At 41.9% G+C, this 19,971-nt stretch overlaps 1 protein-coding gene across 2 annotated transcripts in view; it reads right to left on the bottom strand.

Annotated features, from left to right (window-relative positions):
- Window positions 1-2,605: 2,605 nt before the first annotated feature.
- Window positions 2,606-19,971, bottom strand: part of LOC308094690 (uncharacterized protein) — a 52,164-nt gene continuing 34,798 nt past the window's right edge. For both annotated transcript variants that reach the window (XM_080441462.1, XM_080441463.1), the window contains exons 27-45: window positions 19,526-19,633; window positions 18,462-18,507; window positions 17,440-17,520; window positions 16,356-17,099; window positions 15,418-15,575; window positions 14,498-14,620; window positions 13,636-14,272; window positions 12,576-12,700; window positions 11,984-12,082; window positions 11,475-11,535; window positions 10,841-11,104; window positions 10,088-10,188; window positions 9,015-9,134; window positions 8,495-8,546; window positions 7,673-7,750; window positions 7,435-7,572; window positions 6,723-6,785; window positions 3,846-5,433; window positions 2,606-3,749 (exon numbers count right to left, since the gene is read on the bottom strand). In XM_080441462.1, coding sequence (XP_080297588.1) covers window positions 3,848-5,433; window positions 6,723-6,785; window positions 7,435-7,572; window positions 7,673-7,750; window positions 8,495-8,546; window positions 9,015-9,134; window positions 10,088-10,188; window positions 10,841-11,104; window positions 11,475-11,535; window positions 11,984-12,082; window positions 12,576-12,700; window positions 13,636-14,272; window positions 14,498-14,620; window positions 15,418-15,575; window positions 16,356-17,099; window positions 17,440-17,520; window positions 18,462-18,507; window positions 19,526-19,633 — 4,584 coding nt within the window. In that variant the 3' untranslated portion in view covers window positions 2,606-3,749; window positions 3,846-3,847. The remainder of the gene's footprint in view (window positions 3,750-3,845; window positions 5,434-6,722; window positions 6,786-7,434; window positions 7,573-7,672; window positions 7,751-8,494; window positions 8,547-9,014; window positions 9,135-10,087; window positions 10,189-10,840; window positions 11,105-11,474; window positions 11,536-11,983; window positions 12,083-12,575; window positions 12,701-13,635; window positions 14,273-14,497; window positions 14,621-15,417; window positions 15,576-16,355; window positions 17,100-17,439; window positions 17,521-18,461; window positions 18,508-19,525; window positions 19,634-19,971) is intronic.

The following is a 19,971-nucleotide window of genomic DNA, read 5'->3' as shown; positions in this document are numbered from 1 at the left end:
AACAGAAAACCATCCCTCCTGTCTGGAGAAAGGCCAAAGTGGTTGCAATCCCCAAACCCGGCAAATATCCATCATACCAAAGCCAAGGTCAACACCCGCAACAACATCCTGCGCAAACTAGTGAACTCCAAGTGGGGTGCAGATCCACCAACAATCCGTGCAACTGCCATGGCCCTGTGTTTCTCCACAGCAGAGTATGCCTGTGTAGCCCCCACAGTCATAGTAGCCAGAACTTGCGTGCAAAAGACCTGCCAATCGGGCTCAGCCCTATTGGCATGACTGGTAACACGTCGGACTGGCGAGTGGGAGCCTCGGGTTCAATCCCAGCTCACTGCACTTCACTACACCTGCTCAAGCTGGAGCCGATCACGCCATACCAAACTGGTCGACACAGCCTTGAACGACACCTGCCGCATCATCACGGGGTGCGTCAAGACAACGCCTATCCCGTGCCTTTATGCGCTAGCCGGCATCTCTCCCCCGCACATCAGACGACTAGGTATCGCTCAAGATTAACAGAGAACACAGGAGACAGACATCAGACACCCCTTGCATGGCCACGTAGCACCCCCACGCAGGCTCCGATCCAGAGCCAGTTTTGTGCAGACAGTCGTGCCCCTCCAGACAACCAAACAAGCAGCAAGGACCAACATCTGGGAAGATGAATGGCAAAGTAACAACACACAAGCTCTTGAATGGCTGGACAGAGGGATCATACCAACGGAAAGCCTCGCTAGTGGCCACGACCTTGGCTGGACAACCTGGAAGTCACTAAATAGACTGCGTGTGGAACAGGGGAGGTGCAAAGCACCGATGAAAGCCTGGAATTACACAGCAGAAGACACGTGCAGCTGTGGATCAGAGCAGACAATGTCCCACCTGCTGGAATGTGCCGACGCCCCCCGGTGCAGCCCAGAGGACCTGGCAGAACCTACTCCATCAGCTGTGGCCTGTGCCCGATACTGGCAGAACGACATCTAAGATTGCTATGGACTCGAAGAAGAAGAACTATGGGAAACGTAGGGGGTGGAGGGATGTATCATGTAGGCGGTGCTTGTGGGCGTGGCCTCCAGTCATATCCCTCCCCAAACCAACTCATGTTGCAACTTTGTTTGTTTACTTACACAGAGAACAAAATACACACATACTGTAAGCATTGGTGTAAAGTAACTAAGTACATTTACGAGATATTTTTTACTTTACTGGAGATTTCAAATTTTCAATATTTTTTTACTTCTACTCCACTACATCTCAGAGGCAAATAATGTACTTTAAAACTTTAGTGATTAGTTACTGTATAGATTTTGATTAGTATTACAAAACTTACTACTACTTACTAAGTAAAAAGTAGCCTAAATGGCCGTTTCTTGAGCTTGTAGATCTGATATTTCTGAATTTGAATCCTTAAGTATCAGGTATGGACACATGGGTTTTCCATCTGACTGACAGCAACATAATGCATTGCATTAGAAAGGTTTCAGATCTCTGTTGGTTTGTGAGATGCTGCCACCCCATGGACATAATGAGTAATAGCAGACACACATTGCCTTTCATACAGTGAATAACTATATCACTTAGGTTCAATGATCCAAAACTATTTGTGTGTGTAATGCTTATTATAACCTAATGCTTCATCACTGAGGAAGACGACATATACGTTTGAATATAGAGCTATTTAACACGTATTTTAACCAAAAGTTTCTGCCCGACAGCGACAATATATTTAGAGACAGTTCTCATTTCTGCAGCTGCAGTTACAGAAACAGTTAACTTTCCAAAAATAAAATACCCAGTCACGCGGCACGCCTTCACAATGCCACTGTGTGAGAGCCGAGTTCATTCTTAAATGTTTTAACCACAGAATGAACTGCAGCTGTCATGGTGTGTTATGGCAGGAGTGCCCATACCTGGCACTAATTAATACCTGAAAAACAACAACCACACACCCAGTTCCAATAAAGAGGTGGCCGCACCAGTTGTTAACTGGTTGGGTTGGTCTAATACAGGAGTCTTCAAAGTTTTCAGGCCAAGGACCCCCTAGCTGAGAGAGAGATGAAGCAGGGACCCCCTCTATAGGCCTATTGTATAAAATTGTGTTTCAGATAAACCTTTGCTGCTCCTTTTTTCCCTCTACACCTATAACTCTTTGCCAAAAATAGCCGATCTACAAGCTCTGCGAGGCGTTGTGAGCTTGTAGATCTGCTATTTTTGGCTAAAGTTCTCCTCAGAAAAGGGATGCTAGCGTTCTGCTATTAGATTAGCTAATAGATCTGCTATTTTTGAATAGCCCAAAGATAAAATAATGGTTATAGCTAAAAAATCTAAAATGACGCAGTAGTAGGCCATGCGTTCCCAGATTGAATGGGTTAATGCCCTACTTGATCATACTACAGTGCTTGTCGATCTGCAGTTTTTTTATGCTTTTGAATTTGAATCCTAGAAAGTAACAATTTTGGACACAATTAATAACAGGAGCAGAGAGGTTTGACCACAGTGGTTCAGGTACAGTAAAGAGTCCTATCAGTAAAATGCCCCAAAATACAGTTGCCAGGGTTGAAGTGGTTAAATAAGAGGACACCAAATATAACACATACTACTGTACATGACCCATTCTTTATTGAAAAAGTGTGAAAATACAAAGAAATTACATTTTGCTTCATATTAAACCGAACACATCCAAATATCCATTTAAGGTTGATTATTAAAAAATAAAACATACTTTTTCATCTTGACAATACTTTCTGTCTGATTGATTGATTGATTGAATACTTTATTAGCAGTTTGCACCAAAAAAAAGCACAGGAAAGTACAGTTCTATACAAGGTCTGCTAGGAGGATTTTAAACCCAAGAAAGCCTATGGCTTGTTTCCATTGGGGTCCTTTGTACTCAATTCATCGAAACATTTAATGACAGACAAATATACACTACTATGCAAAACATCATCTAAACAGTTTGATAACAAAAACACAGATATGTACAGTAACCAGTTCGAGAGGGGATACTTTTAATTAAAGGTAGGGTAAGTGATTTTCTTTGGTTAAAATAAGTGTTAAATAGCTCTATGTTCTGATAGTACTCATTGCTATAGAGTATTTGTTCAGTAACATGTCTCTCCAACTCTTTATGAAACAGAAAATACATTTTCAGGTCAGGATACCAATTGTATCCACTCAGGATGGAGAACTCAGTCAGGATACAGATTAAACAAGTGAAATTGGAAGTGATGACACAAAGACACGAGCAGACAAAATTGGACCTGGAACACTATACAAAATGAAGCTGATAAATGGCTGAAATGTTGTCACCTACCTGGGCATGTATTTTCTGTTTCCAAAAGAGCCATAGAGACATGGAGACTCCTGTTACTGAACAGACACTCTATAGCAATGATTACTATCAGAATATAGTGCAGAGAAGTACCAGTGTGAGACAAAAGGAGAGCAAAGTCGACTGTACAAGGTAACTATACAGTAGGGCATACGGCTGAATTAAACTGTTGAACTGGTGAACAGTATAAATGCCAACGCTGAAGATGACGTTACCCGGAACACAGGGCAGCAGTAGCGGAGGAGGTAGTGTCGAAGTGTCCTTGAGCAAGACACAGAACCCCCGAATGCTTCCGATGAGCAGGTCGGTGCCTTGCATGGTTTCCTTCGCCGTCGGTGTGGGAATGTATGCGTGAATGGGGCAAAACGACCGGGCCAGATGTATGGAGAATCGGGATGACTGGAGACGATGGAGGGCTCGTCTGAGGACGACGTGGAGAGAGAGAGAAAGATGGGTGAATGAAATGCACATTGTAAATCTCTTTGGATGAAAGGCGCTATATAAATGCACACTTTACCATTATTGCGGCTGCTGTTGTCTTTGCATTTCAAGCCAGGCTTCTGCAGTTAGATTTGTGGTATAGGCGCCTCCAGACATCACATCCTGTCCTGTCCCCTGCTGAGGGGGAGTCTGGATTGGGTACAATAGTCCTCCAGTAGGGCCAACACCGTAGTTTACATACTGTGAGAACACAGAGTGCTGATCTGGAGCTCGGGAAATACCCGCAGGCTCTCTTCCGTGCAGATACCCACGTGTGAAGTAAGAGTTCTGGGCCCCAGTTCCGTACGGATATCCATGTAGGAAATACGGGTTCGGGGTGAGTTGACTGTAAGGATATACTGGGGTGCCATAGCCTGCAGCTGGCAGGGAGCCACTGGGGCTTACTGATGCTGAGGTGGGCTGGTTGATTCTGTAATCACAATCGTTAAACTGCTGGCTAGTGGGGTTTGGGTTCACCACGGTGACGGGACTGCCCATGTATGGACCGAGCCCGATATTAAAAGGATAGACCATGGTGTTATACATACTAGCCTGCAGTGCTTGAGCAGTGTTTGGATCAATGACTGTGGCTGTGGTGGCGCTGGGTTCATCCACGCTGATGAACTGAGTGGCCTGGTCTCCCCGGGGCTGTAGCTCAGTGGAGCTGACGGCCCTGGCTGCAGGTGGGTTGGAGGTAACAGGACTGTCTTCACCTGCTGGGTTGGCTGCTCTGTGGTGGCTTTCCAGAGACTGGTCATCATCACCGATGACGTCGGTAGCTCTTCTTCCTGGCGTGAACTGCCGGTTCTCGTAGTTCCAGATGTCATCGTCTGCAGGCTTCGGGGCTGCAAGTTGCAACTTCAACGCGTCGACACTTTGGTTTGGTTTGATACTAAGTGTCGGGATTCGACAGTTTGAGTCCAATTGCATCCTGGGCTTCACGCGACCTACAAAGGTTTGGGTGGATGTCGATGTCATGGTCACAATATCAGCAGCACTTTCGGGGCTTGCTCGGCTGTGAGAGACATCCTTCCCTGATTGTTTGGCTCGCATCAAAGATGCTAATTGTCTAAAGTTCATGTCAAAGATGGATGTTATTGGTTCACTAGAGGGGACATCTTTGTTAGCTGGAGGAGTCAGAGGGACAGCGGTCACAGAGGTCAACTTCGGCAGTGGTGGCGAGGCTTGTTTAACCTTGGAGAGGGTGGAGTGAAGTTCAGGCTCTGGCTCGCGTTTAGCCGGTGAAGAATCTATGAACCAAGGGGTGGTTGACGGCTCAGTAGATGCAGCTGAGACCGGCTTCGTTGGAGAGCATTCAAGGTTAAAGTCAGAGGAAACTAAGGTTCTAAGTGAGTTCAAGATCTGATCTAATTTAGGCCGAGGCCGCATTTGTGAAGGTTCACCCTGCGTTGGTACTGATGTGGTTTCTACTTTCACTTTGCCCACTTCGTTTTTGGGAGAAGAACACTGGCTGGCAGGTGACGAGATGTCTGAATAAGGACCTGAAGGGCTGTCACGTGTGCTGCCGCCATCGGGAGACATTGAAATTCTTCTCCGTTTGACCGTGTCTCCATCTTCATTCGATGAGACATCATCCAAAACACGTTTCACAGTTTGTCCCATTTCTGGGGAAGTAAAAAAAGACAAATATGTTAGGATACATGGCAGACTGTCACCCACCCGGAGACAGATTCATTACACAAGCATGTCAAACATTAACATTACTTCCATACAGTTATAGTTGGTATCAGCCTAGAACGCGGGCATCTATCCCCGTTTCAATGTGCCAGACCCCTTGGAAATTGTTTGCTTAGGTGGAGCTCAACACTGCTGCACAACCTAACTCACCTACCCAAGCCGTGCCACTCATCCGCTGAGTTGGCGGTGCCCATGATCGAACCCAGAACTAACCCACATCAGTACCTACGCAGGGTGATCCTTAGCGAATGCAGCCTGGGCGAACCACAGGCGAGAGCTCTATCGACTGAGCTACCCAGACACACAGCTGTGAGTGGGGGGATTGCAGCTTTATCAGTGTGACCTTGTGTTTATCTAACTGAACACAGATGGCCTGCAGGCTCATTCATCTTTTGAGTCTGAGTCTGTGAGGTGAACAGAACATCTTCAAAGGAGTTCCAGATAAGGGGTCAATCTAATGTATGTCTTTGAGTTGACAGGGGGAAAAAGAAGGAAACAAATTGACCCACAAGGGTTAAATAAATTAAGACTGGGTTTTGGTGTGTAGCATCAGCATTGTATTCTTTCTTTCATCCTACATGTTGTATCATCTCCTCCACTCATTATTATATCCTCTGCTCTCGGGCAGAAACCAACTATATCATTTCCAAAATATTAACTTTTCAGGAAATGAAAAAAAAAGGTAGGGTGACTTTATACACTGTCAGATACTTGAACGTGTCCTTATATTATCATCACTTTACCCAAATAGGAGGTTTTTGACCAGTGATAGTTGTTATGTCCATCATTGATTAGAATGATGAAGTCAGACGGGGGAAAACAAACTGAGTTGGAGTTAGGAGGTTTGACTGACAGTTTGAGGATCCAATGGAGTTAGGAGGTTTAGTCAGAAGCACTTTTTAAATACTTTTCATTGGTTCAATATTTGTAAAAATATTTGTTCAAAAGGTGTAAAATAAAAAAGTTGAAATACAGAGATAGTTGGTTTCTGCCCGACAGCAATGATATAAACAACTGCACTGGGTCAGAGGACATTCCCTCTCTCCCACGTGTGCACGTGACACATGCACATGCAAATGTGGCCATGCTTTATCTGAGTGTTTTATTTTTTAGGATACAACCTCATGAAACACATTTGAATGACTTTATCAAATGAAATATTCAGCATAAAATATCCTCTTTAAAAAGTTGTGTTCCAGTAAGCGTCGGTATTTACCAGTATGTCCAGAGAAACAGGGGTGGGTGTGGTCTTCCTGTTTCACCTCCTGTTTAATGGTGACTGGAAACAGCAGAGAGACAATTAGACCAATTAGACATGGTTTTATATTCAACATTCTGTGTGTTGGGAGTAATGATTGATTTTGACAGCACATTTTTATTCAGTTTTAGTATAGTCTTTTGAATCAAAATTTGATTCCATTTAGTTTTAGTCATATTTTAGTCATCTGAAATGTTTTAGTGTTATTCTAGTTTTAGTCGACTAAACATCATAAGATTATAGTCGACTAAATCTGCAGTTGATTTAGTCGACTAAAATGTATTTTGGCGGTGCCTTGATGGTGTCGTAATGGCTGATTTTAAACTTGGTTGCATGCTGAAAATAGCCGATCTACAAGTTCACAACGCGACACATTGTGAGCTTGTAGATCGGCTATTTTCAGAGGGCAACATCTGTGCAACCAAGCATAAAGTGACATGTCTTTGTTCTACTGGATCTATTCTCCACCTCCTCCTTCCCTAACATTTTAGTCTAGTTTTTATTTATTGACAAAATTGTCAATATATTTAGTCTTAGTTTCAGTCATCGTAGCTTAGTTTTTGTTTAGTTTTTGTTTAGTTTTCGTCAGTGAAAAAAGGTAGCCGACGAACATTGTTCGTCATAGTTTTAGTCGACGAAATCAACACTGAGTAATGTTGACCTCACACACCTGCTATGTTTGAGTCGTGAGTGTTCAGGGTTGAGAGAGGCTCTGGGACCGGCTCAGTCTTCACTACGGCCACGATGATCGGAGTCGTCTCAGTCAGACTCTTCGTCAAGCGTACGCTTTCTTTGTCGTCCGTCGCTTCTGAATTGGGAGAAACGATAATAAGATTATGAACTTCAACAGTGGTCACTATAGCTGGGACATAACATAGAGCTTGTCTGTAGATGGGAGAGGTTCTCACCTGGTGGTTGTTGGTCAGCAGGTGGACAGGAGGAGGTCAGATTCTGTTGTCTCCCGATGTCCTCCAGTATGTAGATGCCTACAGACAACAATCACACATCCAATGACTATAGCTATGAATAGACAATGATTATGTACACTGTAATGACACACACTGATGTGTGTAATGTTCGGTAATCACAAGAGATAGATCACAGTTCTCTTGGGTTTAATGAAAGAATCGATACACAGGAGACGTTCATAAGAATGATTGACATGCAGTGGTGGAAAAAGTACTCACAGTTTTTACTTTTTACTGCAATGTAGAAATAATACATTGTGAACTTGTAGGTCGGCTATTTTCAAATGGCCAACATGTATGTATATAGGGCTGAACTGGTTAATGTATGTATTGTAATCATAATCCAAATCTACAAAGTAACTAGTAACTAAAGTTCTCAAATAATTGTAGTGGAGTAAAAGTACATTTGCCTCTGAGATGTAGTGGAGCATAAGTAAGTACTGTACTGAAAATGAGAAATACTCCAGTAAAGTAAGAAATACCTCAAAAGTGTACTTAAGTACAGTATTTAAGTACATGTACTCAGTTACTTTGTTTGTTACTGGTCTTGAGTATGTGATGTGGTGGTTCTTGAGCATGGTGCCCATGCAAGAACCCTATGTAGGCTGCACTTAGGCTGCACTGCACTGCCATCTATTGACCACAGATATATTAGCGGGTCTATTCTAATGCAGTATGTGAACTGGATTCACATCAGTAGACATTACAATGTGGTTCATAAAACATTGTTTAAGGTTAAAAAGAGAGAGAGAGAGAAGAAACCTTCATTGAATGAAACTGCTTGGACGCCATCACATGAGTTCTTGTTGTTATCCTTGAAGTTGACAAAAGAAAGAAAGAGGATAAATAAAAACATTGTTAAAGGTAGGGGATGTGATATTCCTTTCTTTTGCAAATCTTTGAATATGTTTTTTAAACAAACTTCTAAATCCTAACAGTTAAAAAAACCTATGTTGCTATAATATCAGTGGTTCTAAAACTTTTTTCATATCACAGACCACCCAAAATGATATGTATTCCCCCCCCCCCCCCCCTAAAAATATTTTGTTCCAGGGACCCCCAGAAGCAATGATTTGCGTAAAAAATGTATGTACATTCAAAGATTTGCACACATTTTCACACAATGTTTTCCTCCAAAAATAGCAGATCTACAAGGTGCCGTGCTATGAGCTAGTATATCTGCTATTTTTGAATAGCCAAAGAAATCTAAAGTGACACAGATGCGTTCCAGGTCTTAATGCGTTAAATACTTCATGATGCAGCAACAATCCAACATGGTTACCTCAAACCGTTCCCGTTCGGCGACTACGTTGACGGCGAGCTCAAAGCCGTTCATCTTCTGTTCCTCACTCATGTCCTCCAGACTCCAGATTCCAGCCATTATACTGGGGTGTTTCTCCCACTAACAAAACAAACACACAGAACACATTTCAAACCGTAGCTCAACAAAACACAGCCACTGTTCTACTGTCATATTTATCAGCGTTTAGATCAGCACAAAATGCTCTTTTTTATTTCTTTTTTTGTAGATATATATCCTATATTAAAGTTGCCTAGAGCAAGGGTTCCCAAACGTTTTAGGCCTCGACCCCCCAAAATAATCATATTTGAACTGGGGGCCCCCACCCTGACAAGCACTTGGAATTGTAGGCATTACATTTAGTTTGACTCAGTTCCACAGATAAATATCGTGAAAATAGCCAAAATACAAGCTCACAACGCACAATGTTTGCCTCTTTGTTACGTAGTATTTGACAATTTGGCCAATTTGGTACTAAAAGTAATTCAATTGTAACTTTATAAATGTGCAGATACCCTGTATACACTTACTGTATGTTGGTGTGTTTACTGTTGAGTGAGAAAACAATATTGCACATTAAGCTAATCATCTGGGGTCAAACTTTTTCATGTCAAGGACCCCCAAAATGATATGAATATGGCCGCAGACCCCCATAGCAAAATGTTTTGTTCCAGGGACCGCCCAGAAGCAAAGATTTGATTTAATCTTTGCTTAAAAAAATATATACATTCAAAGATTTGCACAAAATGTTCAAGATTTTTCAAAAATAGCAGATCTACAAGCTCATAGCGCGGCACTCTGTGCCGTGCTATGAGCTTGTATATCTGCTATTTTTGAATAGCCAAAGTATAAAATAATGGTTTAAGTGGTTCCACACAATAGATGTATTCCCTGTTTTAATGGGTTAACTGCATAATGATGTTGGCTAACCGGTTGCAAAAGGATGTAGTTGATTAAATTCACTCAGAGATTAGAGCATGACAGAATTGTAAGAGTTCCTCAGTTTAGTTAGTAAAACTAAATCTATGTGATAAGTACTAAAAGAGGCCACTGACCATATACTTGAACTGGTGTTCGAAGCTGGTTCTGAACGATGGGAAGACTGTCTCCCTCTGAGATGTCTCTACACACTGACTCTCCAGCATCGAGCTCAGACCTGGGGGGCGCACGCACACGCGCACGCACACGCGCACACACACACACACACACACACACACACACACACACACACACACACACACACACACACACACACACACACACACACACACACACACACACACACACACACACACACACACACACACACACACACACACACACACACACACACACACACTTCTTCAGTAGCCTACACAACCAAACATTGAGGTCAGGACTTGAGTCAGGTGACTAAAGCCGTTAATCCTCTGGAAATGTTTCATATTGGTATAATGTGGGAAGAGGAATCGGTGTCTCATTCGGCTTTATTTAAACTTTTATAGGATTTGACCTTGCCTTTGCCTCAATAACCTTTTTTAAATTGTAATTTATGTTTATTTGACAGGGACAATACAAAAAACAATGTGTCAAGTTATACAAAAACATGAAACCATTGCATTGTATGTGTACAAAAGCAATAACATTCCCAACTTTTCCAACTCCCAACTTGGGACTTAATTAAGACTTATGATGTAATACTTACTTTATACTTATCTAAAATACTTTTTTTTACATTTGCAAATCCTTGTTGACACCCTTGCAACCAAATCTCAACATCAAAGATTTTTCATTTGTGCATAAGGTCGGGCAAACAGTCACTCACTCACCTACGACTCGCTTTCTATCGGCTTCTGACATGGCCTTCAGGTAACAGGACAGACGGCTGTCAGTCGTTATCCCCGGGAGTGATAGACTTGACGTGACATCTTGAGGTCCATTCTGACTTGTACCGGAGTACTGGGGAGGCCAGAGTCGTGCGCCAGAACACCGAGCAGCTTCTTGCCTTGGACCAGGGTCCTGAGGAACCTGCCGCCATTCCCTGGAATCCTGGGAAATCTGCTGTCTCAGGATGGCTTGTATTTTAATTAGGACTAAAGGAGAAAAGACACAATCACATCCAATTAAATCAAAATCCACGGCTCTGTGCTAAACCTAAATGTAATGAATATTTCAAAACTATAATAACTCTGTCGTTGACAAATGCTATTCCACGCAGGGTAAAAACATAGCTGTTTCAAAAGCTTAAAGGACAACTTCACCCATTTTCAACCTATCTTCATATAATTGGTCCTCACTAATGCTCATGATAAAAAAAAATATTGTCTACTCGGTCTGTGTCTCATAGGAGGGCTGTGGACACTTCAGAAACCCTGAAGTCGCCTACCAGTGACATTTTTTTTCCCTAAGATTTCAAATGTTTTATTTTTATTAACGCGAGAACAAAAGTTCTAAGAGTTTTACCTTCTGGTACTTCTGCTTTAGTCAGCTCTTCGTACTCTCTTTCACTATTCATTGGCATAGCCTATGCAAAGAAAAGAGACAATCATATTCAAAACAAAACAAAACAAAACATGGCAATCTGATCATCAACATGTCCATCCATTCTGAATAGAGTTGTGTCCTCTGGATGCCTAGGACATAATCATGTGAAATTGGGGGGTCCAATTTGGGGGTCCAATGACCTAATGAAAATGTAGCTCTAAGCGTAGTTCAAGAAGGAAGATCTCTCACACTTTCATCTTTATTGCTGGGGATGCTTCACAAACATCCTTTCATTCACAGCTTGAAGTGTGAGCACTTCATACTTAGGGGTTCTCCCTGTTAAAAGCTAATCTTATACGTTAAATGTACGTCAAAATATGTTATATTTTTTTTATTCAATACAACTTTTCGTTTGCAACAACTTGATCTCTCCTTATATTGAAATCTATTTGGGGGACATGAAAAAGAAAACTCCTGGTGTGACTTACCTGCGTCCTGCCACCCGTGTCTTCCTTAGCCAACTCAGTGGCAATCTTCAGGAGCTCCGTGTCCGATAGATCCGAGGTCAACTCTGGGCACTTCAACCTCTAAATGCATCATTTAGAACATACAGTTAACACGTAGAAAACCAACCTGTTTCTGAAACTGTGCTGCATAATAGACGTTTTAACCCATTAAGACCTGGAACGCATCTGTGTCACTTCTTGATTTGAGCTAAAAAGCATTCTTTTACACTTTGGCTATTCAAAAATAGCAGATCTACAAGCTAGAGTGGCACAGAGTGCCGCGCTACGAGCTTGTAGATCTGAAAAATCGTGAAAATGTGTGCAAATCTTTGAATATACAGTATATTCTTTCAAAGCAAACATTAACTCAAATCTTTGCTTCTGGGGGGTCCCTGGAACAAAATATTTTGAGATGGGGGTCCGCGGCCAAATTCATATCATTGCGGGGGTCCTTGACATGAAAAAGTTTGAGAGCCACTGATATAGAAACGTACGTTTTTCAGAAAACCGTTTAGGATTTAGAAGACATTTTGCAGAATCGGAACCTCAGGCCTCAATGGATTGAATCACTCACCACGTAGTTTGATCGGTGTTGGGTGCTGAACCTGTGCAGGTAGCTCGTCGGTCTGGTCTTGCACAGTAGACAGAACAACGCACACCTTTTCTCGTCGTGAGTGACCGCTACCATGTAGTTCAAACCTGGAAGGGTTTAACAAGCAAGCGCATGCAAAAAAAAAAACATACATTAACCACTTCAGCCCTATATACATTTCGCCTATTTGAAAATAGCCGATCTGCAAGCTCACAATGCGACGCATTGTGAACTTGTAGATCTGCTATTTTCTAAAAGATTTATTTTGTATACATTTGAAAACTTGTGAAATGGGACATTCTGCATAATGAGTGCTTTCTACTTTCGGTACTGCAAGTACATTTTGATACCAATACTTTTGTACTTTTACTACAAGTACATTTTGAATTCCGGACTCAGGATCAGAGTATTTCTACATTGCAGTATTGATACTTTTACTTAAAGGAGAATTTTGGACTAAGGTTTTCTTACCTTTTCTATGACGTTATGATATCTTAGGATGAATGGTACAGTAGAAAAATGTCATAGCTCCATCCCGGGTCCGCCACAGCTTATAACGTGTGCGGATAGGCCTTGCGTTAGATCGCATATTTTAATAGCTTTTTTTTATTTTTTATCTGACGTTCATAGTGACAGAACACTGTCCCAAAAAAAAACAAAAAAAACAGAAGTCTCGCTAGACGAGATTGAAATCTCGAGATTTCAATCTCGTCTAGCGAGACTTGGGGATTTTTATTTTTTATTTTTTTGGTTGCATAGTGTTCTGTCACTATGAACGTCAGATCTAAAAAAAGAAAAAAAAAAGAAAAACGCAAGGCCCCGGGATGGAGTTATGACATTTTTCTACTGTACCATTCATCCTAAGATATCATAACATCATAGAATAGGTCAGAAAACCTTAGTCCAAAATTCTCCTTTAAGTAGAAAATGTGTGTACTTTTAGCTTGTGGAATATTTTTTAGAGAATTCCCCTATAACGACATGACCAAAATAGGGACACCAGTGTTAAAGTGGTTTAAAAAAAAGGTATTGCAATGCTGACCCACTGCAGGTCCATATATGCTGGATTCCGATCTCCTGGTTTCTGATGGGCTGCTCCCACTAGTAGATGCGGGAGGAGACACAGCCGTGAGAAGAGAGAGAAGCAACTGCGTGTCTCTCTTCTGTGTCGTATCCTCACTATTTGACCTCACATAGGTCTGCATACGGCCGGTCTTGGAGGCATCTTCAGTAGTTTGACAGGTAGTTGAGGAGGTGGTATGGGTTTTGGTTCCAGTCACAGACGTCTCTGTAACTTGTTGGTTGGTTGCCGTTTTCAAAGTGGTTTCGGACGTTTTGGAGGCGACTTTGTTTTTGGGGGCAGCAGCAGTGTCACATGTCCGTGCGACAGTTGGACTGAAGGTGGTGGCAGCACCTGAAGTGCTCGTAGCTTTAGATGCAGCTCCTGTAGATGTAGTAGGTTGGGAGACGGTTGCTACTGATCTGGATGATTTGGCGATGGCTGGAGTTGTATTTGAGAAGGTTGCAGTAGGCTTGGGCATGACTGTAGCGGAATGGCAGACTGTTGTACTTGGTTTAGAGGTGGTCGTAGATCTCATCTTGCGTGTGCCGTCTCCTTTCAAGGGGGATTTGGCAGCAGCTTTCAGGGATTGGCTTGTGGGTGGCCTCATCAACTTCACCTTTAAAATAGCACAGAATATTTATGTAATAATACTGCTTATCGTCTTTCAAATGATGTGCTGAGCCTCCTCTGCACATCAAAAGCACCTCAGTAGCTGAGGTATTGTTGAAAAATGCCAAACTTTTTAATACCAAAAAGTCCCTAATAGTACAATCTTAATTACTTCTTGACAAACAACAAATAGTGGTTAATCCAAGATTTATCAAAAGTTCAGGAGAATTACCCTAAACTTTCCATATCCCTCGTCTCTCTCCACCTGTTGGGCCAGGTCTCGCAGCTCTCTAGGACGGCCATTAGGATGCTCGCTGCTTGGCCAATCATGGACCATACGAGGACGCAACTTTTTCTGCAAAAAACAAACATGTATCATAAGTCACAGTTCTGTTTGAATCAGTCATAACCAGTGGAGAGAGTGTCTCTCTTGTTATTCATTCAAACACACGTGTGCACAAACCAGTCTCTAGCTGAACATTTTCTGTTGTGCGTTACCAGTTTAGGCAGAAAGGATAAAATGCAGTGACACAGTACAGTTAAGTACGTGGTAACATCATAAAACTTGTCGGGTGAAGTCCAGCCAAATTGTATTCTACTTACTGTTACAAGTAGAATGAAATGGGCAAATTCCACCCTGTCTCTATACGAATAACATGTGTAAAAGAGAGTACGTTATATACTGTACATACAGGTATATGAGTGTAAGTAAGATTATCAATAACTATATGATAAACCTCAACCTTCCACAGGCTGTTTTGGGGTTTCACTGCCCAATTGCAGCACAGAAATGTTTGTGGGTAGCAATTAATTGGTATCAGTGGTGGAAAGTAACTAAGTACATTTACTCAAGTACTGTACTTAAGTACGATTTTTAGGTATTTTTTTGCTCTACTCGAGTATTCCCAATTTTCAATACTTTTATTTCTACTCCACTACATCTCAGAGGCAAATATTGTACTTTCACTCCACTACAATTACTTGAAAACTTGAATTACTAGTTACTTTGCAGTAATTATTACATTATAAAACATACATTAACCACATTTTGATATCAATACTTTTGAACTTTTACTGAAGTAAAACACTTGAGTACTTTTTCCACCACTGATTGGTATAACCTTTTCCTCCACCATAGGCTCACATACTCACTATGTAGTTGTAGCGGTGATCTGCAGATATGAGGTGGTTAATGACCGGAAAACAACCGTATTGGACGGCGACCATGTCTATCGTACAGCAGTGACAACGGAAATAGTTGCGGGCGCTGTGCTCCGTAGGCCACTGGTACTCTGTCATCATGCTCACACCTGGAACCACAGTGTCACAGAACAGTCACAATAGTGAACACAACGGAACGTAGAAGATGATAGTGAATGCTCATCATCACACGTTATCTGAACCCATACAAGACAGGGTCTTATAATGTTGTGGCTTCTCTGTTTACAAAGTAGTCATGTTAACCCATTAAAGCCAGGAACGTATCTGTGTAATCACTTAGCTACGAGCTTGTAGATCTGCTATTTTTTTTAAATCTTGAACATTTTGTGCAAATCTTTGAATACATATATATTTTTGAAACAACATTTTTAACTCAAATCTTAGCTTCTGGGCGTTCCTGGATCAACATATTTTGATGGGGATCGCGGCCAAAAACATATAATTTTAGGGGTCCTCGACATGTCATGACACAATAGTTTTTCAGAAAAATTAAGACATATGTTGAGACATTTGACAGTTACAAATGTTCGCTTTGAAAATATATATATTCAAGGATGTACACAAAAATAGCAGAGCAACAAGCTCATAGTGAGGCACTCGGTGCCGCGCTATGAGTTTGTACATCTGCTATTTCTGAATAGCCCAAAGTATAAAATAACGTTTATAGCTAAAAATCTAAAATGACACAGTAGGCTATGTGTTCCCGGATTGAATGGGCTGACAAGCTGCTATAGCACTCGGTGTCACGCTATGAGCTTGTGTATATCTGCTATTTTTGAATTGCCAAAGAAATCTAAAATGACACAGATGTGTTCCTGGATTGAATGAATGGGTTAAGAAAACACAAAAAAATGAGAGAGTATGCTGACCAATGACTGGCTCTGTTCTCTCAGTGTTGTTAAGGTACTGCCACAGGGCTGTGTTTGTAACCGTGGGGTCCACGATGTCCTCTGGAGTGACCTGGGGGCGACACCGGCTGCCGAGTCGTTGTCTTTTACCCCCCGCCTCTGGCCCGGTGCGTTCTCTCCTCTGACTTTTCTTGGGCGTCCCGCTCTCCGATTCAGCGTTGAGGTCTCTACCGACCCTTGCCATTGTGTTGTTTCCACTCGGACCCCTTTTTGTTCCGGCCTCTTCTACCACGTTGTCACGCTTTCTTTTCCAAGCCGTCTCCTGACTCTCAAGACTCTGTCTTCTCCCCGTCAACTTCACAGCCGACCCCGTCGCTTGGTCTTCTTCGGTCTTTTGTTCTTCTGTACTTTGTTTCGTTTGAGTCTCTCTGTCCACACCGGTGCCTGTATCTGCTCTACGTTCCACAGAGGTGTTCTGAGTGGGACACTTCTTCTTCTCATCAGGTTTATGGACACGGGAATCTTCCACAGACGCTGCTTCCTTTTTCACTGGAATGGGCCGTGGAGTGCGATCGTTCACATCTGGACGCCGTGGCTTGCGACGGATGACACCTGGACGCTGCGGAGTGCAAACCTTCACATCTGGATGCTGTGGGATGCGATTATTCACATCTGGACGTCCTTTGTCAGCAGGCATCTTGGTTACTTCAGGACTAGTGTCACTCCCAAAGCCGTTGTCAACCTTCTTCAGAGGTTCTGTAGGGACTGAGAAACAACACGAGGTAATACAGGCATCTGACAAAAAAAGCAAAAACATCAGTAAACCAGGGTTCATCACATTAGCTTCACATCCTGTTTTTGTCTATAGGGACCAATACAAAGTTTGTGTAAAATCAGGCATTCATACAACAAGGGACAAGTGAGGAACCAAAACAGAAATTCAGATCCTGCATTCCTTGACTGTGGTGGGTCCGTTCAAACTCTAATAATGGTCAAAAACTAAAAAAGATATACTTGAAGCTGCATGGTGAATATGAGCACTAAAAGACAAGAGCATTTCAATCAATATGTGCCTGTGGATCAATTAACATTTGACTTGGCTTACCCAATTTCTCTCTCACTCGTAAAGCAGTAATAAGCCCTCCTTTACCCGCCATCTTTTTTCTCCTTTGCAGGATCTTGACAACTGGAACAGACATATGTAGCAAAGACACCAACTCTGGTTCCATCATAAATTACACACTGTACACCATGAGAGGAAGGGGGAGTTCAAAACTGCTACTCTTCTCACAAATATCTAGGGCAAAACCAATTTAACTAATGTACATTTAGTTCGAACTACTGTACCAATATTACAGTAGTAGCCCCACGTCGGAGGGCATGGCTTGTCACAGAAATGCACATAACTAATGATAACAAATGGTTTGTCATCATGGCCCCAGGAAGAACTGATTAACCCTTTAATGCCGGGAAAAGCATCTGTGTCATTTGAAGATTTCTTTGGCAAATCCAAAAATAGCAGATATACAAACTCTTAGCACGGCACCGCGCTATGAGCTTGTAGATCTGCAATTGTTTTTGAAAAATCTTGAAAATGTGTGCACATCTTTAGTTTGAATATATATATATATATTCAAACTAAAGATGTGCACACATTTTCAAGATTTTTTAATACATATATATATATATATATATATATATATATATATATATATATATATATATATATATATATGTATTTGTCCGTGGACCCCATCTCAAAATATGTAACCCCCCCAAAGCAAAGATTTGCACAAATATTCCACAATTTTAAAAAGAAAATTGGAGATCTGAAGCTCATAATGTGGCACTCTGTGCCACGTTATGAGCTTGTATATCTGCTATTTTTTAATAGTCCAAAGAAATCTAAAAATGACACAGATGCTTTCCCGGTTTGAATGGGTTAACTGCATCAGGAAGCTCTATTGGCCAAAAGGAGGCGTGTTGCTAGAAGGTCCGCAACAACACCTTATAGACAAGGTGCCACCATGGCGGAGGTCTGGGCTCTACTGAGAACAGTTTCTAGTTAACCCATGTTTTGAATGCAAACAGCAGAGGGCGATCTGGCATAACCATAGCCACACTCACCCGTTTCATATTTGTTTGGACAGCTAGGGAGGCTCAGTGTCGCAATCTGTAAGACAGAACATAGAGAGATAATGTTGAATGAAATTGAACTGATTGCTGGACCCGCTCCCCAGAGTTATTGTGTCTCCCGTTTCGCAGGTCCATGGACTGTTATTACGAACCCCCACCTGCAGATCAAGAGCCGGGCCTATCCATGGATGGAGCACGACTGTGAATTGCTACTATATTATACAATACCACTATAATGTATATCATCTTAGCATTCTTATACTATACCTTTATATACTATCTAACATTATTGTTATGCTATATTATATTATCATACTATCTTAGTAATTACGCAAGGGATAATTGATGGCATGCCGGTCGTTGTTGAGAAATAAGCCCTGACAGGATGATTAAATCACTGTTTAATCACCGTTTAACGACGACCAATTATCCCACTTATTACACAGCTATAAATTAATTAATTAACAACAAAACAAGTTATTTCCTTGTTTACGGTAATGAAAGTGTTCCATACATTTATGCCAGGTGCGGCCATCCGTCCAGCGCAACACAGTCGCCTCGGAAAACAAGGAAGTGTTGATGAAATAGAATACATTTTCAGTTACTGCATTGTCTATTTCTCGCTTCAAATGTTTTCAAAAACATTCTTGAGAGCTATGTTCAGCTGTGAATTACATTGTGCGTTTGCTTACATGGCTGCCGTGTTGGATACGGCATAAAATCAAGCAGCCCAGCAGGTGCTCTGAGTCTTTGATTAGACGGTCTGTTATTGAGCTCATCGGTCATTATCTAGAAATAACACACCGCTGAATTCAGTGATTGACCAATCAGAATCAAGCATTTAACCAAGCCGTGTAATAAACTATTATATTTATCATTATTGTTATCGCTACAACTTGTATTTGCTTGCATCTCCCTCTGTCTCTCCCTCTCTCCCCCCCCCCCCCAATTGCTTGCTCAGGGTGGAACAATGTCGGGTCTCTGCGCAAGTGTCTTGAGACAACTTTTTGTGATTTGACACTTAAATAAAATGTAACTTGATGTATAGAGTGTACCTGTATAGAACTATTGGGGCGGATTTCTGCTGCCTGCTGTGCCAAGTCCAGCAACACGTCAGGGGTTTCCTTTGCTTCACAATCCAGGGAGCCTGGGTGGGCATAGTTCTGCAACAAACACACGCGCGCATACACACACGCGCACGCATTCACACACACACACACACACTCACACTCACACTCACACACACACACACACACACACACACACACACACACACACACACACACACACACACACACACACACACACGTTGAATAAGTGTCATATTTCAAACCATGACCAATGATCAACTGCAGTTACATACTGTATATACAGTATTGTTTCGTCTCTCTCTATAGTATAGTGGTGATGCAGGATAATGTAACTGGATACCAACTGAATGGTCTCTATAACAAAGCCCGAAGAATAAATGCTTCATGACATGAAGTCAGTTCGCTATGGT

The sequence above is a fragment of the Gymnoscopelus braueri genome, assembly GCF_963280865.1.
Source record: "Gymnoscopelus braueri genome assembly, chromosome: 11".
Taxonomy (NCBI): Eukaryota; Metazoa; Chordata; class Actinopteri; order Myctophiformes; family Myctophidae; genus Gymnoscopelus; species Gymnoscopelus braueri.
The sequence above is the reverse complement of the archived record's forward strand: the minus strand, read 5'-3'. Positions and strand labels throughout refer to the sequence as shown.